The sequence below is a fragment of the Leptonychotes weddellii genome, chromosome 6 (genome assembly GCF_054177405.1).
Source record: "Leptonychotes weddellii isolate Sample4059 chromosome 6, ASM5417740v2, whole genome shotgun sequence".
NCBI classification, from domain to species: Eukaryota; Metazoa; Chordata; class Mammalia; order Carnivora; family Phocidae; genus Leptonychotes; species Leptonychotes weddellii.
In genome coordinates this window covers 114,831,635-114,856,340 of record NC_138374.1, presented here as the reverse complement: position 1 = coordinate 114,856,340, position 24,706 = coordinate 114,831,635, and the positions used below count along the sequence as shown (strand labels likewise).

Genomic DNA, 24,706 nt, shown 5'->3' with positions numbered 1-24,706 from the left:
GACCAGATTTGCCAAACCCTGGCCTGGAGAATCCAGTTTCTTTTGGAAAACTCACTGGGTCTGATAAAATGGGAAATGAAGCTATAGTAATCTAAACTGTCATGCCAAGAAACATTTGGGAGGCAATATGGCTTTTGGTAACAAAGTTTTAATCCTGACTGTGATACTTAACTTGTTTATGACTATGACTATGTACAAGTCATTTAACCTTTAAAATTAAAAGTTCAGTTCCCTCATCTGTAAAGTGGAAATAAAACTACTCTCTCCCAAGACTAAATGGCAATGTATGTAAAGTACTCTGTACAGTGTACATAGGTGTTCTTAAATTGTAACTATTCTTTTAAAATTAAAAACACAACTCACTTTTGCTTGGAGGTAGGAAAAGGCCATCAACATAACGTCCTCTATTGTGATGGAAAGCGCAGTTTAGTTTCTGACATCCCATTGGCTGATTTTCCCAGTAACAAGGAATCTCACTACGTTTTTTCTATAGGAAGAAAAAACACATTGTTTTCAAATAAAAAATGAGGTGTGACCTGTATTAATTTGGTCATTTGTTTCTTTTTTTTTTTTTTAATTAATTAATTTATTTGACAGAGAGAGAGAGAGAGAGCGAGAGAGGGAACACAAGCAGGGGGAGTGGGAGAGCAAGAAGCAGGCTTCCCGCCGAGCAGGGAGCCCGATGTGGGGCTCGATCCCAGGACCTTGGGATCATGACCTGAGTTGAAGGCAGACGCTTAAGCGACTGAGCCACCCAGGCGCCCCTGATAATTTGTTTTCTGAATGAAGTTCATTCAGGCTTCAAAACTCGGAGGCATGTGAACTGATTGTGAGCAGGAGGAAGAGGGGTTGCTGAAAGTGACACTCCATGCTTGAGGGAGAGATGAAGGGAGTAGGGAGTAGGGAGTAGCTCATGTACTGTGTTGGAACCCCTAAATACCTATATTTAATTTAGAAAAGCAGGACAATGTATTAGTTAAGATTTTAGAACCAAAGATAACATTACGTTATGGCCATGTGAGGTTGGACAAATAATTTAATGCCTCTCAGCCTTAGTTTCTTCAGCCATAAAATGGCAGTAACAGGAGCTATCTACTTGGTTTCTTGTGAGGATTAAATGAAATAATGTATATGAAACACTTAGCACATAGAAAGGACTCAATAAACTGTAGTTTATTTAAAACTGAGAGCTCACAGCTTTGAGGAAAATTTTCCCTTTCGTGACTTCTCAAAGTAAGGCACAAATAACACACTAAGGATGGTACTTCTCCTTCCCAAGCTACCTCACTCTTATGAAGGGAAATGAGGAAAAAGATACCCTCACACTTAGAATAAACTGCTGGATCATAGGGCATATGTCCAGCAGAAATACATACATTAGTTCTATACATTAGATGTGTATAAAGAATGGTTGAAAACAATACTATTTATAATAGCTCCAAAATGTAAACCCAAATGTACATCAATACCAGAATGGATAAATACATTGTAGTTTATTCGTACAATAGCATGTTATTCAGTACTGAAAAGGAATAAACCATCCCTGTGCTTAATAGGACAGTGCAGAAGGAAGAAGCCAAAAGAGTGCACACTGTGTGATTCCACTGATGGGGAGATCAAAGCAGGCAAAATTTCTCTATGGTAGAATAGTCAGGATAGTGACTAGCTTGGAGGCAGTGGATAGTGACAATCAAGGGACAAAGGGCGAAGACAGATTTGGATCTGTTGGATTATGCTGGATCTCTCACCATAAGCAAACTGAGGTTTAAAATTCTAGGAAAGCATAGCAGCATTACAAAAAAATCACAAAAAATCCTCAAATGTATCAAAAAGGGCAAAGATGAAAATCTATTATATTGAGAGACTGAACACTTGATAGTACACCGTGTCAGTAGGGATGTGGAAGAACCAAACAGTATCATGTACTGATAATGGAAATGTAAATTAGCTCAACATCTCTGAAAGGAGGTTTGGTAAAAAAAAGGTATTCACAAAATTTATGTCCTGAGTTTACTGCCACATGTATGATCACCTATTTTTAAAAAGTACAGCAAATTCCTTTACCTTTCAAAGAACTGGTCTCCTGGCACACCCAAAAGGTTAAATGTAATAATAGCTACCACTGTTTTTTTAGATAAAAATTACAACAATTATTCAATTACTCCTTCCTCAAGGCAGAACCTAATGCCAATCTTTCTTGCTTCTGGGTCTGTCTTTGCTTAAGTTTTTATTTCTTTCCTGGAAGCAGTTTTCAAATTACTGAATGACTTCTGTAATAGAATCCTCTACATACAGGAGTCACATGACATTTATTGTCAGTGTCATATTTCACTGACAAAATCTCCTAATCTTTCCATATCAATAAAATTTCCCTTTTAAAAATCCACTTACTGGATTTTGTTTCTAAATGAAAAGTAATGCACAAATAATGAAAAACACTTGGAAAATGGTAATAAATGCCTGCCATGCTATTACCCAAAGAGAATCACTTGAGTATAGAATTCTTGGACGTAAAAAAAAAAAAATTATAGGTGTGCCTGGCTGGCTCAATTGGCAGAGCATGCGACTCTTGATCTCGGGGTCATGAGTTCAAGCCCCACGCTGGGCAAAGAGCTTACTATTTAAAAAAAAAAAAGAAAGAAAAAAAATTTTAAATGCCTACATCTACACTTAAAAGAAAGGTATTCCAAATAATTGCGTATTTTTCACTTGGCAACATATCCTCCATAATAACTCTCTCCTACAGAATCATTTCTTCAAATGTTCAAAAGGTTGAATACAGCACATGGTCCAAAGATATATAGCTGATTCTCACTATCTGAAGTAGTTATGTTTATGAGGTCACCATGAATACTAAATTATCCAATACTGAACCACTCTGCTCCTAAGGGAAATACAGAGTTAGAGTCAGGTTCCTGCAAGTTTCTGTCACATTTTCATCAATCAATACATAAACTGGTTATATGTATGTGTTTAAAGACACCTCATTTAATATATATTCCTTAATACTGAACTCTAAGGCCAAGAGCACTGTAATTCACAACTGAATGAAGCTTATCTAATACATGTATTTTCTACATAAGGCACGTAAGAGCTTTCTTGCATTTAGGGACATTACATGGCACTTCAGCATCTCACTCGGGGGCCATCTTAATCAGCCACAAAAAAGACAGAAAAGGACAAAATGCAAAAAAGATGGCATTAAACAGACCACAAAAAGGACACCTGCTTATAGTATGAGAACTGAAACAAGGCAGCAGGGTGTCACCTTGTCTGATCTCAGCCGGGGGTGTGTAAGTCAGGCGACTCAAATTTCTCAGTGCTCTGCACATGTCTGCAGATGGCCCGTGAAAGCACTGCAAGTACTGATTTGGGGGTTACGAATAAATTTTAGCGAGTAGGCAAATTTGCAAACATGGAACTCATGAATAATGAAAATCAACTGTAAACAGAAGGAGTTACAGTAAAAAAGGCTCCTTTCCATTCCTGTCCCCACTCCCTCAGCCACTGTTGTCAAGTTTCTCCTTTATGCTCTCAGAGTAAAAAAATACACATGCAAATGAAAAACAAATTCTTCTCCTTTTTTTACACAAATGAGAGCATATTACGCACCTTCTTCTGCCCCTCCCTTCTTCACTGACAATATAGCCTCATCTTTCCATACCAATAAAATTGCCCTTTAAAAAATTTTTAACAGCTACCCAGCACTTCGCTGTATGAATGTAGCAAATCTGTTTTAAATGAAGGTTATTTCACATATTTTATTATTATAAATTATGCTACAATGAGTAATTCTGTATATATCTGCTTTTGCACATAAAAGCAAAGATGAGACAAAGGTAGGAAAAGCATATAGTATTTTTGAAAAATGTAGCCAAGTAAGACTGTGCAAAAAAAGAGTTAACTGAGCAGCCCTAAGACTGCTACCTTAGATACCCAGCTTGCAAAGTTGGCCCTTGGAATGTTCCTAGTCTGTTAAACTGATTACAGTGCCTAGACTGTGCAAATAATATGTCTTGTGCTGAACACCGGCCATCCTTCTGGGAGTCTAGAGTTTTGGTATATGATAGGTAGAGGGTGCTTATGTGACCAGCCCTATTAAAACCCGTGGATGTCTGAGTCTCTACTGGGCTTCCTTAGGCCGAGACATCCCACATACAGTGCTGCATTTTCATTGCTGGGGGAAGTGTGTACTCTTTGTGAACCCTCGTGGGAGGGAGATCATAAAAGCAATCCACACATGGATTCCTCCAGACTCTAGGTCTTTTTTCCTCTTATGATCAGACAGTGTTATCTCCCCATCACTGTAATAAAATTTTTTAAATATTTATTTATTTTAGAGAGAGGGAGAGTGAGCACCAGCGGGAGAGAGACAGAGAATCTCAAGCAGACTCCCTGCTGAGCTCAAAGCCAGACATGGGGCTCGATCTTACGACCCTGAGATCACAACCTGAGCCAAAACCAAGAGTCAGATGCTCAACTGACTGTGCCACTCAGGTGCCCCTCACTGTAATAAATCTTAGCCATGAATATAGCTATATGCTGAGTCTCAGGAGATTCTAGGGAATCTCTCAATGTAGATGTTCTTAGAGACCCTGACATACCTTCTAGGGAGTTGTGCCAAATTATACTCTGCCAACAATATAACAATTTGAATTTTCAAAAGCTGCAGAGAATTCCTCTGAATTTATTCAGTGAATTCCCTGCTCTTTGGAAGATAGGCAGCACAGAATGCAGTTAAAAGGCCATTAATCTGCAGCCCACCTGGAGTAGCTCTATGAGCCCAGGCATACAAACTGCAGTCAGTCCCTTCCTTCCTTCCCCACCTCCCTCAAGCAATTGGTCCAAGGGTATTAGGTGAGGCTGAGAAAGGAGAGGTAGGCATTCCTGCTGGGAGAGGGAAGGGCACATGGCCCAGACCAGGGTGCTGGAGCCTGACTGACTGAGGAAGGCACCATGTGACAAGGTGGAACTGGCTTAGGTGTCAGAAATCATGAGGGGTTGGGAGGACATCTGTGTAGGAGCTTGGCCTGGCACAGTGTTGGAGCCTGAGCAGGGTGAGGAAAGCTTTTGTGAAGAGATCCCAATGTAGGATGAGGAGCATATATTTATGGAGGGTCAGCCTAGAATGGACAACAATGACTAAGCGGGGTAAGGAAGGCAGGGTCTTCCCAAGTGGGGGCCTGGTACAGAGGTGGAATATATTCCCGGGTGAGAAAGAGCTGGAACACATTCCAGGGTGAGAGCAGGGTGAGAAAAGTAAGCATCTCACATGGGAGGGCTGTCGCACACAGAGGAGCAGAGTCCAAAGGTGAAAAAAGGGCATTCATGGGAGAGGGGTCCAGAGTAGGATGCTGGGGTCCAAGCATGGTGAGGATGAAGTCCTCATGGTGGAGCAAGGACAGAAGCCTGGTACAGGGTTGCTGGAACCAAAACAAGATAAGAAAGACGTCCCTGTAGAAGAGCAGCCTCATGTGTGATGTTGGAGCCTGAGGGAAAGGAAGAGGCTGGGAATACAACACTGGCTTACACAACAAGAGGACTGATAGAATCAGTGATACTAAGGACAAGTTTCTCACTTTTGGAGAAGAGAGTTACAAGTAGATAAAAGGAGAAGCCTAAACCCTACAGTGCCAGTGAACTGAAAGCATCTATGTGAACTCATGATTTTCAATACATAGACATAGAGAATAAATGATGATGTAAATGTTTGTATGTAAATCCATTTATACACTCTTGTTCTGTCCACTGTAGGCCTGGAAGCAGTGAGACTCCAGGAGCTGCTGAAATCTTATTTCTATACATATCATTCTTCACTAAAAGGATCCAGGGCTCCTTAGAGAAATGACTGATTCCAGGACTGGAGGAGGAAAAATATACGATGAATCTGAAAAATCTTGTCAGGCCAGAACGCAAAAAGGTGTTCAAAGAATGATGAAAATATCAAAAGGACACAAAAATCAGCTTGAACAGCTCTTACTGGGCAAATGTGGGTCAATCTGAGGATTAAAAATGATAGTAATGGAGTACCACACTCTGAATAAAAAAGGAAAACATGAGTTCGCAAACATAAGTGGAAAAAAAAATGAAAATTTGGTGAGAAATGGGGAAATGACAGGGTATCAAAGTACCTCTCCACAAAATGCGTATTAGTTACAAAAAGAAAACCTGTATAGTGAAGTAATTTGGTACAAACCACCTCAACGAAGTGATCAAAGTTAACACCACCAGTAATGGGATAATTAAAATTGTATAACTGTGCCACCTAATGGTGTGCACTGAGAAGAATTATGATATTCCTGCCAGAGGTACATAACTTGAACTTAGTAATGAGGAAACACCAGACAAACCCAAATTGAAGGACATCCTACAAAATAACTGTCCAATAACTACCAAAAGTGTCAAGGCAAATGAAAAGTAAAGAAAGACTGAGTAACTGTTTTAGATTGAAGGAGAATGAGAGAGCAATGACAACTATATTTGACAGTCCATTCTGGACTCATTCCTTCTGCAATAAAGGACATAACTGGTAATGAATGGGATCTGAGGATTACATGAAGGTAATCTATCAGTGTTAACTTCCTAATTTTGATGGTTGTATTACAGTTATCTAGGAGAATACCTTTTTTTTTTTTTTAAGATTTTATTTATTTATTTGACAGAGACAGACACAGCGAGAGAGGAAACACAAGCAGGGGGAGTGGGAGAGGGAGAAGCAGGCTTCCCGCCACTAAGCAGGGAGCCTGATGTGGGGCTCGATCCCAGGACCCTGGGATCATGACCTGAGCCGAAGGCAGACGCTTAATGACTGAGTCACCCAGGCACCCCGAGAATGTCCTTTTTTGTAGGAAATAGTCATGAATGTATTTGGGAGTGACAGGGAATGTAGTTTACTCCCAAGTGGCTTAGAAAAATGTTTTATAATGTACCTGCATGTTTTCTCTAAGTTTGAGACTGTTTAAAATAAATATAGAAATATAAATACTCCCCAATGATACACATATCATTTTTACACTTTAGATACATTACCAAACTGGCTCCCAGAAAATGAAACCAACTCATACTCCAAAATATCAAGATATTGAGCATTACAACAAAAATTTCACTACATCATTAAAAAATGTAACCTGCACATTATATATAAGGCATCATTTCTTAAGCAGGCTCCATGCCCAGCGCAGAGCCCGACATGGGGATTGAGCTCATGACCCTGAGAACATGACCTGAGCCTAAATCAAGAGTCGGATACTTAACCGACTGAGCCACCCAGGCGCCCCTTTCTCCCTATATTTTTTATTGGCCCATCACAACACCAGACTGATTATAACACAAACTAAAAACTTACATCAATCTCCATGTGCCGAAACCTGCACACCTGTCGAAAACAGCGCCCCTCTTGCCATAATGTGCAAACAGTTTCATTTCCTAGTGCAGCTTCACAGTGACGAAAGGGACAGCTGTCACCCTGTAAATGAAAAGAATACAGAAAAGAACTGTGGTACCAAAACAGATCCTAGGTAAAGTGTGCACTGTTAACAGCTTCCTGGCATCCAGACAAACACAAAGGAATAAGGACAGACAGGCAAGGTAGAAAACTGAGGTGGAAGACAAGAACAACCTGAGGTCAACAAATTTATAATTTCCTATGACCTATTTCTTGACAGTATCCTTCATTTGATTTCACAAGATAAATGACATAAGCGGAAATGGGGCTGAAAAAAGTAAGTGGGAGTATTTAAAGTGGTACTCTTTAAAAGTGTATTTTATAGTTCTTCAAAACCATTTCATACATCTTGACTTTTGTAACTAGCTTTTGATGGAAAATCACAAATAGATTAGGATTTAGGTATAATTCCATGCTTCATTATATACCTCTACAATGGCAATATCTGAAACAAAATGCTATATATGCTCAGAGCTTTGCTCAAAACCGATCATTTTAAACATGGCACTGAATGATTTCAGAAGTTTTTCTAACATATACATTTATAGAATTAGTCACAAAGGAACGGAAAAGTGGATAGACCTCCCAATGGAGCTGCAGAAGAATCAAGCAGAAAAACAGGAAGTTTTGACACAGAAAAAGCAAAAATGCTACAAAAGCATATTTAGAAGAATGGCTTTATTACTCAGCAGGAAATGTGAAGAAACAATCAAATTCAACCCACAACAGTTTCTAGAAGTACGATACAACCCACCCATTCATTTAATACAAAGTAAATAAAAACAAACTTTACAAGCCAGGCCAAAGTGCTCCTAATTTGAATCAAGGGCACCCTGAACAGGGGTAATTATTGATAGGTAATTATTAATTATTAACAGATAATTATTATCAATAAGAGAAGTGAATGATGACTATATGCTGTGGACTTTTTCACTTTTGTAGAATATGAAGAACATACATGAAAAGGAAAAAAGGATGAACAATGAATTCTCCTAGGAGTACTATTCTCTACTAAGAAAATGGTAGCAGATAATAAATGGTTGAGCAAAACAAAACATAAAAACTTAGTATATTGGGAAAATCTTATCAAATCTCATTAGAGAAATTACAGAAAGAACTGATTTTAAAGATGCCAATTCTTACTTTGGTACATGTAGAATAGAAAAAAAAATAGCAGTCTTCTCCTTGATTAGGCATGCTGGGTAGATCCTTAGATTGGAAGTGGCTTCTTGAAAACAAGCCACTGCTTCCTCAAGGCGAGGACCAGCTCCAAGTCCTCTTGAAATGGGTTTAATCTTCCAAAAGACAACTCAATCAGAGAAATCGTCTTTAAAATGCAATCCTAAAATGAGGAGACATGAATTAAAGTATTTCAGATAAATTCTTTCAACTTCCTCTTCCAAATCACCTCAGAGAGCACATTGTTAAAACCAAATTTTAATTATATTATGTACTTGCCTATTCAGAGCTTTGTGAACCCTGATTAATATTTTATTCTTATGTGAACATTATACATTCTCATTTATAATGTAAAACTTTTGTTAAGGGCAGCCATGCCCTTCTTTCATATTCTCTATGGAGCTTGTTACATGGCTTCAACATAAGATTAAATAAGCACTAACTCCATAAATGATCTACATTTTAGGTCATGAATGGGACTTACGTTATTTTACACAGGGTATTTGCTAAATCTACATTGCCAACAAACTAGATTTTTTTCATCTGACAAAAGTTCCAATATTTTCACAAGCATTTTTATTTCAAAAGTATGTAATTATAAGTAGGTGGGAAAAACTGTCTCACTAGAATAATTGAAACAATTACCCCTGGATACATCTGTAGAACTAGCTTATGTAATAGCTTATGTAATGAAGACGGCCAAGGAGCAGAAGTCGTCCTTGGGATTCTTCCCATAAAACAGTGCTTACAAAAAACCACCAACAGCCCCCACCGTCAGCCCTTGCCACACTCAGGCCCCCACACTGAAGTGTCCTAGAAAGCTTCTACAGAAGTAACAACACATGACAAGAGCACATGCCAGAATTTGGAAAGGGTTTCTGCAAACTCGTACATCAGAAGACCAAGTTTCAGAAACACTGATTGACAACTTGAAATCAATTAAATTAAATTCAATCAGATCTCCCACTAATAACCCCAATCCAAGCAAAGCAGGCCACAATAAGAACCAGCCTTGAAGTCAGCAACCTAGGTTAGGAATTAAGAGTCTGCCACTGAACATATACTAAAACCTTTAAAATTTGCAATACCCTCTGACTCACAATTTCATTTCTAGAATTTATCCTGAGGTAAATATTCAACCAATATGCAAGGTAATAATACACAAGAAAGTTCACTACCACTTTGCTTCTAATAATGAAAACACATCCAGACACCTAAATGTTCAGAAACTGGGGTCTGTTTTAAAAAATTACGGTACATCCAAGCAATGTGATAATATGCAGGATATTATAGATTCTGGTACCAGGAAATGGGTATGGCTGAAAAAATATCTAAAAATGTGGAAGAAGCTTTGCAATCAGGTCACCAGTAGAGGCTAGAAGAGTTTTGAGGCACTTGACAGAAAAAGCCTGGAAGAAACTGCTACTAGAAAATCCGAACATTAGAGGAGTTTCTGGTGAGGTTTCTGTGGAAGCATTATTAAGAGAATGAAACGACAAGTCCCAGACTGGGAGAAAATCTTTGCAAAATACATAACTCATAAAGGACTGGTATCCAAAATATACAAAGAACACTTAAAACTCAACAAGAAAACAAATTAATTAAGGAATGGGCAAAAGATCTAAACAGACACTTCATCAAATAAGACACACAGATGGTAAATAAACATATGAAAAGATACTCAACATCGTATATCATTAGGGAATTGCAAATTCCTTTTAGAATGGCCAAAATCCATAACACTGACACCATTAAATGCTGGTGAAGATGAAGCAACAGGGTTTGGAAGAACAAGACCAAAATGTTAGCAACAGTTACTACTAGAGTGGTTGGTAGGATTATAAGTGGCTATTTATTGTTTTATGCTGATAATAACATTCAATTTTCTAATACAAGGCAACAATATATAATAAAAAATTTAAGTCTGCCTTAATGGCTTGTCCATCACTGATCCACTACAGAATGGGACAAGGGCTAGTCCTTTAATAGCACCTCACTGACCCACTAGGAGGATTCCCCTGACCCCAAACACAAGGAATGCATTCTGTAATGGAGGGTACACCAAAAGGTAATTAAAAAAACTGCCTCAAAAAACAGAAAACCTGCCTGAAACAGGATCAAGTTTCTAAGGAATATTCAAATAATTACAATGACACATATGCAAAAAGGAAAAGTATTAATCAGAGGAGAATGGAAAAGTTTTATAATAGAAAAATATTTTAGAAAGGAGGGGGGAAAAAAGCCTTAGGGATCAATTTCATTTTTGAAACAGTATCCCAAAGAACAAATATGAAACTGGTGCTTGTTTCAGGAACCCCCAACTTACTAATCAAACAACAAAATGGTACTTATGAAATAGTAACAAAACAGCATGAATTGCATGTTAGGGTTTTTTGTTGTTGTTTTGCATTTTAAAAAAATTAGGCTCTGCAAAACTCCCTCAGAGGTAGGCAGAGCATGAAGACTGAATGCTGAGCAGATGGACACAGCCTTGCTAATGTTTCAACAGAACAGTAACTTCATGTATCTGTTTTAAACATTTAACTTCTTTATCCTTCTATGGGGTGGTGGGGGGGGGAAGAATGTAACTGTTATTCAAGAAAATGGCCAAAAAACCCTTCCCCAGAGATTTAGGGAAAAAAAAATTGACAGTAATCGCTACTACCCCAAGTTTGCAGACTCAAAACCAAGATGCATACTGATAAATTTTTTTTTTTTTTTTTTAAGATTTTATTTATTTATTCATGAGAGACAGAGAGAGAGAGAGAGAGATGCAGAGGGAGAAGCAGGCTTCCCGCCGAGCAGGGAGCCCGATGCGGGGCTCGATCCCAGGACCCTGGGATCATGACCTGAGCCGAAGGCAGACGCTTAACCATCTGAGCCACCCAGGCGCCCCCTGATAAATTTTTTTAAAAAAGATTTTGAGACAGAGCGCGCGAGGGAGGGGCAGAGGGAGAAGCAGGCTCATGGCTGAGCAGGGAGCCGGACACGGAGCTTGATCACGGGACCCCGAGATCACAATCTGAGCTCAAGACAGCTAGCTGCTTAACTGACTGAACCACCCAGGTGCCCCCATACTGATAAAGTTTTAAAAAGGAAAAACAAAAGTATTCATGATGCCAAGAAAATATGAATACTTTTCAATAGCAAAAGTAGGAAGCCAAGATGAGTAATTGGTCCTCTCCCCTCCCACCCCTGAATTAATGTAGGAAAAAGGATAAATTCCTTTAAAATTGCCATGTTCTCAGTAAACTTTAAAGGATACAACCTGAGGGGCTCCTGGGTGGTTCAATCAGTTAAGCGTCCAACTCTTAATTTCAGCTCAGGTCAGGATCTCCAAGTTGTGAGATCAAGCCCGATGCTGGATACCACACTGGGTGTGGAGCCTGCTTAAGATTCTCTCTCCCTCTTCCTCTGCCCCTCTCCACCCCAAAAGGATACAGCTTGATACAAATGAGTATCTCCTATGAGAAAGAGAGGAAACGAAAGAAAGTTCAAAAAATAAGAAAACTCAAAATTTCTAGCCTCTTCCCCCAAAGAGATTTTTAAAAAAATTATTTAGAGAGAGCGTGCATGTATGTGCAGAGGGAGGGGCAGAGGAAGAGGGAGAGAGAGAAAAGCAGAAGCCCTGCTGAGTGAACCCAATGCGGGGATGGATCCCAGGACCCCAAGATCATGACCTGAGCTGAAATCGAGCTGGTCGCTTAATTGACTGAGCCACCCAAAAGAGATTTCAATACAAGTAAAAGAATAAGCTGATGAAAAACACAAAAATTCAATTTTAAAATATTGTCAGGATATCTATCTCTTAGAATGCAGAAAGATGTCAACACAAGAGAAAAGGTATTTAAGATGGAAATAATTCCAGGAGATTTAGTTTCTATACAATGGAAATTCTAAAAGAAAGGAATGAAATTGGTAGAGATAAGAATAAAATAATACAACAAAATTTCCCTGAACTGAATAAACCTGAGTCTTTAAATTAAAAGGGGTTCATCAGGGACACTTGGGTGGCTCAGTGGGTTAAGTGTCTGCCTTTGGCTCAGGTCATGAATCCAAGGGTCCTGGGACTGAGCGCCGCATCAGGCTCCTTGCTCAGTGGGAAGCCTGCTTCTCCCTTTCCCACTCCCCCTGCTGTGTTCCCTCTCTCGCTATGTCTGTCAAATAAATAAATAAAATCTTTAAAAATAAATCAAGGGGAGATTATGACCTTAGATTTGGCCTTTCAAACTACATTTCAAGATCTCAGGATTTGGAAGAAGTTTTAGACAAGGTCTCAAAAAGTATACCATCTATATACTCCACGTATTCTTGAAAAAAATTACTTAAGGAAGTATTCTAAGTTGAGAAAAAGAACTTCACTTCCACTATTTCACTGCTTTTTAAAAAAGTTTTAAAACAACTGCTTTGGATATCTTATTTATGATACAGCTGATAAATCCAAAATAAAGCAAACTGAACCACAGTATATTAAAAAAATAAGATCACCTAATCAAAAAACATTTATTCCAGGACTAAGAATGGTTTAACATTAAAAAAATTCATTACATTAGGGACACCTGGGTGGCTCAGTTGGTTGAGCATCTGCCTTTGGCTCAGGTCGTGATCCCAGCATCTTGGGATCGAGCCCCACATCAGGCTCCCTGCTCAGTGGGGAGCCTGCTTCTTCCTCTGCCTGCCGTTCCACCTGCTTATACGCTCTCTCTCACAAATAAAATCTTTTTAAAAAATTCATTACATTAACAAATATAATGAGTAAAGGGTGGGTAAAAACAAAAACTCTGGTATCTTAAAACCTTTTTTTTTTTTTTAAGATTTCATTTAGTTATTTGATAGAGAGACAGAGAAAGCGAGTATGAGCAGGGGGAGGGGCACAGGGAGAGGGAGAAGCAGACTCCAAGTTGAGCCTGACATGGGGCTCCATCCCAGGACCCCAAGATCATGACCTGAGCCGAAAGCAGACACTGAACTGACTGAGCCACCCAGGCGCCCCAGGTATCTTAAAATTTCAAAAAGGAAAACACAGTTTAAAAAAAGGATTTAAAAATGGTATTTTTTTAGATAAAATGGCTTTAAAAAAAGGTAAAATGCAGCATTTACCCCTGATAAAAAACTTACTATAATTACAAGGAACCTCCTTAGCATACATGCACTCAATCATCAGAAACCATCAGCACAAGCAATATGGTAAAACACTGGAAGTGACCTCATTCCAGACAAAAAAGGAGCACTTGTTGTCTCCACTATCTGTCAATACTGTTTCCGAGTCTAGCACATGAAGTAAGGAAAGGTATAAAGACTAGAAAGGAGGAGGCAAAAAAAATTTAGTACCTACAGATTATATGCTTGCAAACTAGCAAATCTAGCAATCAACTAAAACATATTTAATAAGGTATTTTTAAAAATCAGTAAATTTCCCATGTGCTAGCTTGGTAACAAAGTCCCATTCACAATAAAGCTGTAAAACATACGGGAAGAAAACAAGTAAGTATACAAAACCTACATTAAGTTAAAAACTGAAAACTATGAAGCTACCAAGGCACTGAAGACCTGGATAATGGAGAGAGAATGGAGTAGAGGCTCAAAGCAGTTTACTTCTCCAAATAATGTATACATCAAATGAATAGTTTATTATTGGAACCTGATGGACTATAAAATCATCTAGAATAACTAAGATAAAGAAAAATTTTAGAAGAGAGGACCTCACTCTCCTTGATATTATAATGGATGTGAAATATACCATTTAATAATATTCTCAAATGACTTTAAGATCAACAGAATTTAAACAAGTCCACAAATGTGATTTGTGAAAAAAGTAGCATTTGAAATTAACAAAAAAATTTGGTCTCCCACTTGAAAAAAAAACATTTCTACTGCATATAAAAAGGTTCTAAGGGAATAAAAGCAAAGATGGCAAAGAGGCTTTAGCTCACTAACTAAAGCACTATACTAAGAAGGATTCTGGGAGTGCCCAGGTGACTCAGTTGGTTAAGCGTCTCCCTTCGGCTTAGGTCATGATCGCAGGGTCCTGGGGATCGAGCCCCGCATCAGGCTCCCTGCTCATCGGGGAGTATGCTTCTCCATTTCCTGCTCCTCCACCCTGCTCATGCTCTCTCTCTCCCTCACTCTGTCTCAAAAAAAAAAAAAAAAAAAAAGATTCTGAATTCATAACTGTGCTCAGCAAAAAGGAAAGCAATATTTGACACCTTTATTGACCATGCTTATGGGAAGGAGAGGCAATGCCATATAACTACAATCCCTAGATTAATTTTTTTTAAGTTTTTATTTAAATTCCAGTTAGTTAACAAACAGTATAATACAAGTTTCAGGTGTACAATAGTAATTCTACACTTCCATACAACACCCGGTGCTCACCACAAGTGCACTCCTTAATCCCCATCACCTATTTCACCCATCATCCCACCCACCTTCCCTCTGGTAACCATCAGCTTGTTCTCTACAGTTGAGAGTCTGTTTCTTGGTTTGCTTCTCTTTTCTCTCTGCTCTTTTGTTTCTTAAATTCCACATATGAGTGAAATTATAAGATATCTGTCTTTCTCTGATGGACTCATTTCGCTTATCATTATACTCTCTAGCTCCATATATACACACACATCTTCTTTATCCATTCATCAACTGAAGGACACTTGGGCTGTTTCCGCTGCAATGAACATGGGGTGCATGTAACCCTTTGAATTAGTATTCTTGTGTTCTTTGGATAAATACCTAGTAGTGTGATTGCTGGATCATAGGGTAGTCCTAGATTACATTTTTAATATAAAAAATATAACCATCCAAGTACTGCAAAAAAAAAAAAAAATGCATGATATATTTTTTATAAGCTCAGATTGGGGAAAAAAAAACAACTTTTCCTAGCATGATGCCATAGTTAAAAATCATAATAAAATTGACAGATTTGACTACATAAAATGGAAAACACTTATATAGCAAAAGATCAGCAACATGACCAAAGATTAGTATTTTTACTAAAAAGGGTATGTCAAGAACTTTTACAGATCAAAAAAGACATCATTAATTACTCAGTATACTGGTATAACCTCTTTAGAGAATTGTAATAATTCTACAAATTTACATCTGAGAGCTGGTTCTCGGGAAATAGCTCACAAAGGGCTGTTATTGGATGTGGGCTATTTTTATTTTTAATGGCAAAACTCCAAATGTCTATCAGTGAGAGATCTGTTAAACTACAGCACTTCCATATAAAGGAATACTATCTTGTCATTTAAAAAAAAAAACAAAAACCAGATGAGGCACAGCTATGTGCATGGAACTATGTCATGGATAAACTACTGATAGTGCTTTCCTAAGAGGAAATGGAATCACAGGGAGATTCCACCTCGGTATATTGTTTTTACCTTTTTTATAAAGTGCATGTACTATGAAAAAAGGGGGGAGGGGAAGGAAATGTTTCCATCCCCAAACCAAAAGCTTGTAAGTAATTACAAGAAAAAAATATCTTGACAATGGTTTTTTAATTTCTTACTGATCCAGGAAAATTATGCCTTAAATTACAAAAATATTCACTCCTTTAATGAGAAAAAACCCATTCCCACACTTACATTAGCTGGTTGCTCTCAACAGGAACCTCTGTGTCTTCACTGAGTTCCAATCTATTACGCCTGTAGGTCGAACCAACACTCAATCCATGAATTAATAATAATGGGGCAGAAAGAATTTTCCTCCTCACATTGCCAAGGAAACCTCTCAGCCACAATTCAAACACAGGACGTGTTTTTAAAACATCTCCCAACTACTGGGAGATTAAGTCCATTCGAATAACCTTTGTCAGACTGGAGACAGCTAGGCTTAGTTATCTCCTCAAAAACAAAAACAAAAATAAAAACCAACAAAAAAGAGAGTTCATTTAAAGATGAACTTCAGAGTCAAAGGATTATTGGAAAAAAAAAATCCATCTTCCATAGCCGAACAATATAATTTAAAAAGAAAGAAGAAAAAGAAAAAAGAAAAAGAACACCAAAATTCAATAAGATCCAATTTCTGGTCTTCAAGATTTCTTCACCTATTAAGAAAAAAACAGAAACCTTCCCCCATCTTTATTATCTGTATAATAAAAGCATACTTGTATGAAAAAATATAAAGTGTTTTATGTATATAATATACATATACACATATACTAACTGGCTTATACACACACACACACATATACACAAATGTGTAGAAATAAAACATTTGGGTAAGTTTTCCCTTTTAAAATACACTACAAAAGCCTTCAGTTTTGGGTTCATTATAAAAATAGTGAACTTACTCTTACACCAAAGTATCATGACGTGTATCGCTACGTTACACTAAATTGTGCCCAGCCCACAGAATAAACATGAAGGGAAATCCTTACACGTGAATCAATGTGTATAATACGGATGTATGTACATCATATTTCTCATCTTCAGGGAGTGTTTAACCAAAAAAGATAGAAACGTATAGTTACCGAGTAACTACAGAGTGGTGCAGCATGCTGCGGAAGGCAGAGCAGCATTACAGCCGTCCTGAACTGGCACTGTCACAATCCAGAAAGCGTCTATCTAATGGAAGACTTTTTCTTCCTTTATAGCAACACCAGTGTCACTGGCATGACATTCAATATTGGCCCTGCAAAGGCTTGCTTAGGCAGCCTGGTTTCGTGTTTGTTTGTTTGTTTTCTTTTACAAGTGATGGCTACAACTATAGACTTTATAATTATTCATTTACTCCAGTTAGTAAAAGGGTAAACTTTTGGAGTTTAAATTTCATTTCACAATGGTACATTTACCATTTAAGAATTAAAAAAACAAAAAACAAAAAACAAAAAACCCAAAAAACAAAAACAAAAAACGATTTTGATACATAGAAATGAGTTCTAAATTTTGAAACCAGCCCCGTAACAAAGCAGTTTTGATTCTCATGTAATAAATACTACATAATTTCTAGGCTAAATCTTGCCAAATACTATCCAAGACAAAACTAAAATCAAAACTTAAAAAAAAGTGGACACCTTTTACTCACACTTAATACTAGTCAATTTTCCAGGAAATTTTTGGGCAGGGAATATCCCCAAATCTAAAATGAAAAAAAGGAAAAATTGGGATCTTACATTAGTTATTCAGTCTGAAACTTGTAATAGACTTTTACTCAAAGTCATCATTTTCTGGCCTCCCACTCAACCACAGAAACATACTTTAAGAGTGGAAAGGGACTTTAAAGTTCACTGAGATCATTTCTCTCATTTTACCAGTGAGGTAATGATTCCTAACACCTGAAAATATTGAGTGCTTATGTTTAGCTAAGATTAGAAGCCAAAAAACAATCTCACAGTTAAGAATACAGTATTATGGATCATTCAGCATATATATTTAAAGACATTTAAGATCATTTAAAAGCAGAGAAACATTCTTTGGGAAATGGACACTGTGTTTGTCAAAAGTGTGCTCTTGGGGCTTTTACTCCAATTCCCAGTCAATCTTTTTCAATTTTTGTAAACTTTTTATTATGTCATTTGCCCGTAAATTTGTAAAAAGTACCCATACAATCTTTGTTTTATTGTTTTTACACTATTTTCTGAAAGTTAAAAAAGGCTATTCAAAGACTAAAAGTAAATTTTTCCTGATTGTTTTCTAATGTTTCCCTTTTACATAGATCCAATCCTAAATATAAAGGGTAACTCTATCACACTCAGTAAGTTGAAATGATAAAGCTGACCAGTATGAGGAGGCAATTAGAAATTTCTAAATTTCATGAGTTTTGTTTTTGCCAAGCTGTAAGTATGGATCAGGGTTTTTAAAAAACTAGAAAAATGGGAGAGAGGGGGAGGAATACCAGCTTAGTATGCGTTTTTCCCTCAATTTCACTGGTTTCAGAGCAATCAAACTTGATGGTAGAAACTTTTACTTAAAACCAAATTACAAGTTCAATCTACCAGCCAGAAATAGCCTAAAGCCTTTCAATGCTGCACTATATTTTTTAAGTTAAAAAATATCTTTTCTCTCTTAATTGGTATAAACAAAATTTCAAGAGACAGCTACACTGAGTTACTACTGTGAAATTTTTAATCTTCACTTTGTCAGCATTATTATTAATCCTCTGAGGAATTTTCAGCACGTTTTGTGTTTTCAGGTTTCCCCAGATTTGTGTATAAAGAATAATTAGTATAACTATATATAACAACTATAGCAATTAGGATACAGTAACATAGCAACAAGTTGCCCATTTCAAATGGAAAAAGGAAAAAGAAATTAAGGTAGTATTTCTTTTTCATTGCTTTGAATAACTTCATTCCCAGGATCCCAGCTCAGAACCAATGTAGAATAATCATAGTTAACATTTTTCAAGTTCATTTTCAAAAACATCAGCTGTTCTATATTGTCAAAGTCCAGGCTCATGATCTGTTTTGGGTGAAACTGGCTATTTGCAGTAAAGATACATTCAGACTGCCAACTACACATGGGGCAGCTTAGATACTGAATGGCAACTTGGGTCAAAGCTGGCCATATGCTCACCTTCCTCTGCCAGTAAATCAAAGGGTCACCTCCTGAGATCTCTGAATACTTCTCTTTGAAGTACTCATCAACTACTGCTATGGCAGAAGGAAACATGAAGCTTTTGCTTCCAATGGCAACATTATCTACAGCTGAGCTATCAAAAGACCCTGAACTGGAGGTGCCTTCTCTTATAGATGAGGTAAACGAATCAGCTCCTACGATGGCTGAGGGACCAGAAGCATCTGAAGTTGCAATATGGCAGACCTCTGAAGATTCCATATAATTGCAAACTTCTTCTGCAAGGATCTGCTTATAAGTTTCTAAATCAGCACCTTGAGGGAAAAAGTCTTCCAAACTGTTTTTAAAGCAAGGATCTAACAAAGCAGCCAAGATACAGGGCTTAGATTTAAGCATGGCACTCAGTAGGGTATCAGTTTCAAGTTTCAGAGATAAACTGTCCACCAGATTGAGTGCCTGAGTAATACCTCTTATTTGAAAATCTTCTCTGAGTTTCTGCAGAGAAAGGAGCAGATGATGGATTAGGGGGAGCACCTGATTCAATCCTGTGGTCTTGACACTCACTTTCTGGGTGGCCTCCTCAAATGGTTTCAGAATATCACAAACGTAAGTCATTAGAGTCCACTGAAGGGAGGTGAGCACAACTCCACTAGCTCTACCAAGACTATGGTGAACTGAGTAGCAATGCTCCAAGAGCCATTTTAACATATAAAAGGTAGAAATCCAATGGCCAGTTTCATCCTGCTTCAAATTCTTCCATGGAAGTTGGTGATCATTTTGGAACTCCTGCAGAATCTGACGGGCCTTGACTGAATGACTAAAATGATGACAGGTTTTCCTAGCAGCTACTAACATATTCTCAATGCTTTTGTGCTCACAAAAAAAGTCCTGAATGACTATATTTAAACAATGCAGGAAGCACGGCACATGGGTAAAACCGCCATCTTTGATTGCATGTACCACATTAGAGGAATTATCAGAAACAATGAAGCTAGGAATAAGGAAATTAGGAGAAAGCCACAGACCAATCTGGTCATTTAATTCTTGTAAAATGTTGGTTATCAAGCAGTCTTTGGCCAACCCTGTTACACAAAGTACTGCCCACTTTCTGAAATTGGGGATCCTGCCATTACTGGAAGAAGGTGCAGTTTCCAAAGAGACCCAGTGTACAGTCACAATGAAATAGTCAGTGGATGGGTCATGGGTCCATATGTCCACAGTCAGGTGGATCTTTTGGCTTTGAACATTCTCCAAAGTTAAGAAAATTTTTTCTCTGACCCAATCATATAATTGAGGTACGGCTTTTGTGAAAAAGTAAGTTTCAGATGGTAACCTATAGTCAGGGGCCACAATCTGCATGAACCTCTGAAAGGCTGGAGTTGAGAAGTAGTTGTAAGGATGCATATCCTCCACAATCATTTGAATAATTGCCTGACTTATTTGACTTGAGACTGAATTTTCAGAATACGTTGTTTCTCTCTCCTGTGCGTGTGTCAGCGCGTCTTGCTCTGCTACAGGAATAGGACTCTCAGATCTTCTACTATTTTCAACCTCTAACACAGGAGGTTCATCTGAATCAGAGTCACTAAGGTCCTCAGCTGTTAAATCATGGCTGCCTGTAGACTTCTCTCCATGCAGAGGATCGCTTAAGAGATCATTTCTCTCAGTGTCAGCCTCATCTAATCCATTTCCAACCGCACCACTGTCTTTGTTGGCAACAGCCCAATGGATGGGATGTGTGGCCTGCAGGTGTCGTTGAAGAGTTGAAGTTCCTAAGTGAGAACCTGGCCTACCCCGGCTCACACTTCTTTTACATATATTACACACAGCTCTTGAGATGTGCTGAGGATCGGTATAAAAAAAATTCCAAACTGCAGATGTCTTGGCTCTTGTTCCAGGAATTAAGGCATGCTTGACAATATTACTTTTGATGAGAAATCTCCCTCTTTCTGCCCTCAGGGCATCAGATACTGATTTATCACGTTTCTTACCCATTCTGTTTTCATCTAATGGATCAGTAGACATATATTCAAAGCTTCCATTGCTTCCAGCAGAAGAGGGAGATAAAGGCACATCCAAAGTAAAATCCTCCTCCCCACTAGTGACTCCATATTTGTTGGCCCTGGTCCAGTGAGGTGAATGCCTTGCCTGCAGATGTCGTTGTAGAGTAGATGTCCCCAGATGGCTGCCTGGTTTGCCCCTGCTAACACTTTTTTCACAGAGGTTACAAATAGCTCGCCAGGTATACTGGGGGTCAACATGAAAGAAGTGCCATACAATGGAGGTCTTGGCTCTGGTACTAGGTAGATAGATCTGTTTTTCTATATTGCTCTCAAAAAGACTTTCTTCATCCTGCTCATGGGCACTGGAAGCTAATAAAGCAGGGGCATCTGCAACAGGCCTCCCAGATCCCAAATCCTTAAACTTTTTCGCAAGGATCAGTTTTTTTCTTCGCCTTTTCCCCTTAATCCGTAAACCCTTCTTTCTTTTCTTTTTAGCAGGCAATTTTGCCTCTTTATCCATTCCTTCTGCCACCATCTTTCCCTCTACCACATCTTCTTCATCTGTATTCGAATTAATAGGAACACATCCCAGAATCCCAGCACCACTAAAAGTGCTGCATCGTCTGCCAGGAGAGAGTGAGGAAACTGGTACACTTAAGGTACATACACTCATTCTCTTTATGTCTCCAAAATTCGTACCAGAATCTGTTAGTGGGTTTGTTACTCAAGCAGAAATACAGCTGTTCCTCTCTAATTGCATTACCTTGTCTCCAATTTCTATGGGGAATCAAATTCCCTTTGGAACAATGACTTTCAAGCCAGGTTATTTTTGGAGGAAAAGTGACAGCAATGGAGAACATTCCCAAACTCTTTTCTTAGAGGGTTTTATGATCCCTTCCAATTTCTGAGTTCTGAATCTGATTTCAAATAGTCCAATCTCTTCATGTTATAGAAAAAAAGAACTTGAGGCCCACTTTCCCAGAGTCATAGAGTTAGTAGCAGCTAGAAGCCAGGTCTTCCAAATCCCAGGCCCATGTCCTTTCTGCTTCATCAAGAACTACATCTCCTTGAAATGCCTTCAGCTTTAAAAATATGTGTTTTAATGATGTGTCATGGTAGTAACATCAATTTCCCTTAATTCTGCAATTAATTATTTTCAGGAAATTTCACTTAAACAAAAACATAGTGCATCATTCAACATTCATCCCTTAGGACTGTGACTGGACAATACAACCCAAAAAGTCAATTCTGGGAATATAAAGCAGACTCCACATACTGGTCATTAACAGCAAATGCTAGTTGAGCCCTTTCAGCTTTAAATATAAATAATACAATTATTAAAAATGTGGATGGCAAAAAAAAAAGTGTTTTGAGAATAAAAATTTAAAAGGTCACAAGCTGCATTTTCAATTTACTGTTTGTATCAAGAGTTAATCCAAATTTAGTTTTCAGACATTTTTAGACTGGAGAAGCTTTACTGCCTGTAAATGTACTAGTAACTCATGAGTGGAACTCTATATGAACAGCAAACACTGAAATTTAAGCTTTAAACCACTTCCATTCCTTTTCGGTTGATCCCTCCCCTTCCCCCAATACCTACATACATTTACCCTAAAAAGCATCGCTATCACTAGTTCCACAGCCTCCTTCTCAAGGTCCAGAACCAAGGCCTGCAAGATGTCAACAACATGGGCCTTCCCCATAGGAATCCGCACCGATTATGGGACTTTAGGGGGTGTTCTTCATTACGGTTTCATCAATCCTACAAGGAGAACGGAAGTGTCCCTGTTGTTCTTGACTCCGATGCGGAGGGCTGGGGTGGGAGTTAATTAAAGTAGGGAAGGGGTGTAGGATACCGGATTAAGGTCGGTGGCTTTCAGTATGTGGAGTTTGAGAATATCTCCCAAGTAGTGGGACCCTGGAGAGGAACGAGAGTAGGTAAATTCAGCTCCTGGCACCCAGTTTGATTTAGGCAGTGGGGGTCCGCTAAACTAGGGAAACTGTTGTCGCGAAGAAAGCAAGCTAGTGTCAGTTCTCTCTCCGGGAGACGGGGAACAAGCCGGCTTTCCGGGGCTGCTCCGGGCTCCTACGGTTTCGCCAACACCGGATGTGGGGGAGGGGAGGAAGGTTGTTGGGAAGGAGCAGGCGCCGTGGGGGTGGGGTGCAAGGGATGGGGGTGGGGTGACTGGAACTGAGAGCGGGAGCCCGGGGCTCCCAGCTCGCCCCGGCGAGGGCGGCGGGCGGGGGGTAGGGGAGGGGGGTCGTTACGGCGGGGCCGAAGGACCCGCTCTGACTTCCCGGGCTAGGCCGCAACCCAGGGGCGAGGGGAGGCCGCGGCCACTCCCCTCGCCCTCTCCCCCACCTCCCCTGCCCCGAGCCACCGGGAATCAAAAAACGGGTCTAGTTACCAGAGAACAGAAACTTTACCGAACCGCCGACACTGTCCCCGACTCCCGCTTGCTGCCACGTCTTTCTTCTTTCTTAGCCGCTGCCGCCCGCCGTCCTCACAGCAGCAGCACCAGCAGAAATCCAAGACTGCCAGCGTCAAAGATGGCGCCTGGCTACAGGCTCAGCTCTAAGACCCGGCCAGTAAAAGTGCCAGCACGACGCAATGCGAGAGGATTCTGGGAGATGTAGTTTCCTCTATGAGGCGATGCTTAAGATGGTTTCCCCGGGTCACAGGGTCACGTGAGAGGGGAGGTGCTAGGACGTGGGGTGTCTTAGTTTTGGGGGGAACGCGGTTTTGGAAACTTACGGGTTTCTTGAAACCGTCTTTGATTTAAAAAAATTTTTTTTTTAATTTTTTAATCAAATGAGGTAATAAGCGAGAAAGCCGCGAGAACTGTGTCTACCAGACAGTAGGCCCTCATAGAATTTGGTTCATAAGTAAATCGCCTGAACCATGTATAGTTTTCATTTAGAAATAAACTACTTTCCCCATGCAGTGTTGAAGGATCTGTGCCTTTATTTTTATTTGAAGAGGTGAAATTGGGTTTGGGGGAATTTCTTTTATTTCTTAAAACAAATTTTTGTGTTGAAAAAATAATTCATGCTCATTACAAGTTTCGTGAGGGTTGGAGTAGGGAAAGGAAAAACCAGTGGTCGCCTGGCCACTTCATTATTAACATTATACTGTACTTTCCAATTTGGATGTGTTTACCTTTTTTTCCTCTCATTATAAAAGTAATACATATAAGTGGTTTTTAAATTTTTTAAGTAATATACAATTGTGGAATATTGACCTCTCCATTAATTTCATTCCTGCAAAATAATCTCTCACTAATTTAGCATATATTCTTTCTAACGTTTTTGTATGCAAATATACCTAAGTCTATTACTCTGATCGAGTAGGAGCCCAAGATCCCCTCTGGGTTAGTGGCTCAACAGAACTTACTTAGGTGGCAACATTTTACCCAGCTTGGATAAAGGATACAGTTCTATTACTAAGAAAGCATACATTTGATGGTTAAGCAGATGGGACTCCAGGCACCTTTTATTTCCTCCCAGGCTTGTTCGGCCAGATACCAGCTTGGTGTGGGAGCCTCAGCCAGTCCCAGGTCTCCTCACAC

At 39.0% G+C, this 24,706-nt stretch overlaps 3 protein-coding genes across 7 annotated transcripts in view; all 3 read right to left on the bottom strand.

Annotated features, from left to right (window-relative positions):
- The window catches only part of ZC3H11A (zinc finger CCCH-type containing 11A), a 43,058-nt gene extending 19,521 nt beyond the window's left edge, over positions 1 to 23,537 (bottom strand). Inside the window, exons 1-6 of one of the 2 annotated variants that reach the window (XM_081825030.1) lie at positions 22,748 to 23,537; positions 17,645 to 17,698; positions 16,204 to 16,263; positions 8,588 to 8,786; positions 7,346 to 7,465; positions 364 to 487 (exon numbers count right to left, since the gene is read on the bottom strand). In XM_081825030.1, coding sequence (XP_081681156.1) covers positions 364 to 487; positions 7,346 to 7,465; positions 8,588 to 8,641 — 298 coding nt within the window. In that variant the 5' untranslated portion in view covers positions 8,642 to 8,786; positions 16,204 to 16,263; positions 17,645 to 17,698; positions 22,748 to 23,537. Of the gene's footprint in view, positions 1 to 363; positions 488 to 7,345; positions 7,466 to 8,587; positions 8,787 to 16,203; positions 16,264 to 17,644; positions 17,699 to 22,747 lie in introns of those variants that run through there. The other variant, XM_081825031.1, reaches the window with a different exon arrangement.
- Positions 17,003 to 17,162, bottom strand: LOC145722091 (uncharacterized; the record flags this gene model as incomplete). Its single annotated transcript, XM_081823207.1, has 1 exon — positions 17,003 to 17,162. A coding segment is annotated over one exon (114 nt), but the record flags the coding sequence as incomplete, so codon positions are not given.
- On the bottom strand, positions 18,397 to 23,710 carry LOC102736546 (zinc finger BED domain-containing protein 6). Of its 4 annotated transcripts, none has more exons than XM_081825027.1 (3): positions 23,546 to 23,710; positions 22,994 to 23,055; positions 18,397 to 22,899 (listed from the first exon to the last, which is right to left on the bottom strand). In XM_081825027.1, exon 3 carries the CDS (start codon positions 21,808 to 21,810, stop codon positions 18,871 to 18,873), a length of 2,940 nt encoding a protein of 979 aa, XP_081681153.1. In that variant the 5' UTR covers positions 21,811 to 22,899; positions 22,994 to 23,055; positions 23,546 to 23,710; the 3' UTR covers positions 18,397 to 18,870. The 4 variants fall into 4 exon arrangements, with proteins under 4 accessions (XP_081681153.1, XP_081681155.1, XP_081681152.1 ...); XM_081825029.1 differs by having other exon boundaries at positions 23,565 to 23,705; XM_081825026.1 differs by lacking the exon at positions 22,994 to 23,055.
- Between the last annotated feature and the right edge of the window lie 996 nt (positions 23,711 to 24,706).

Bases quoted from the DNA above. Each gene is read 5' to 3' on its own strand.
- LOC102736546 (XM_081825027.1), bottom strand. From the start codon at position 21,810: ATGAGTGTATGTACCTTAAGTGTACCAGTTTCCTCACTCTCTCCTGGC.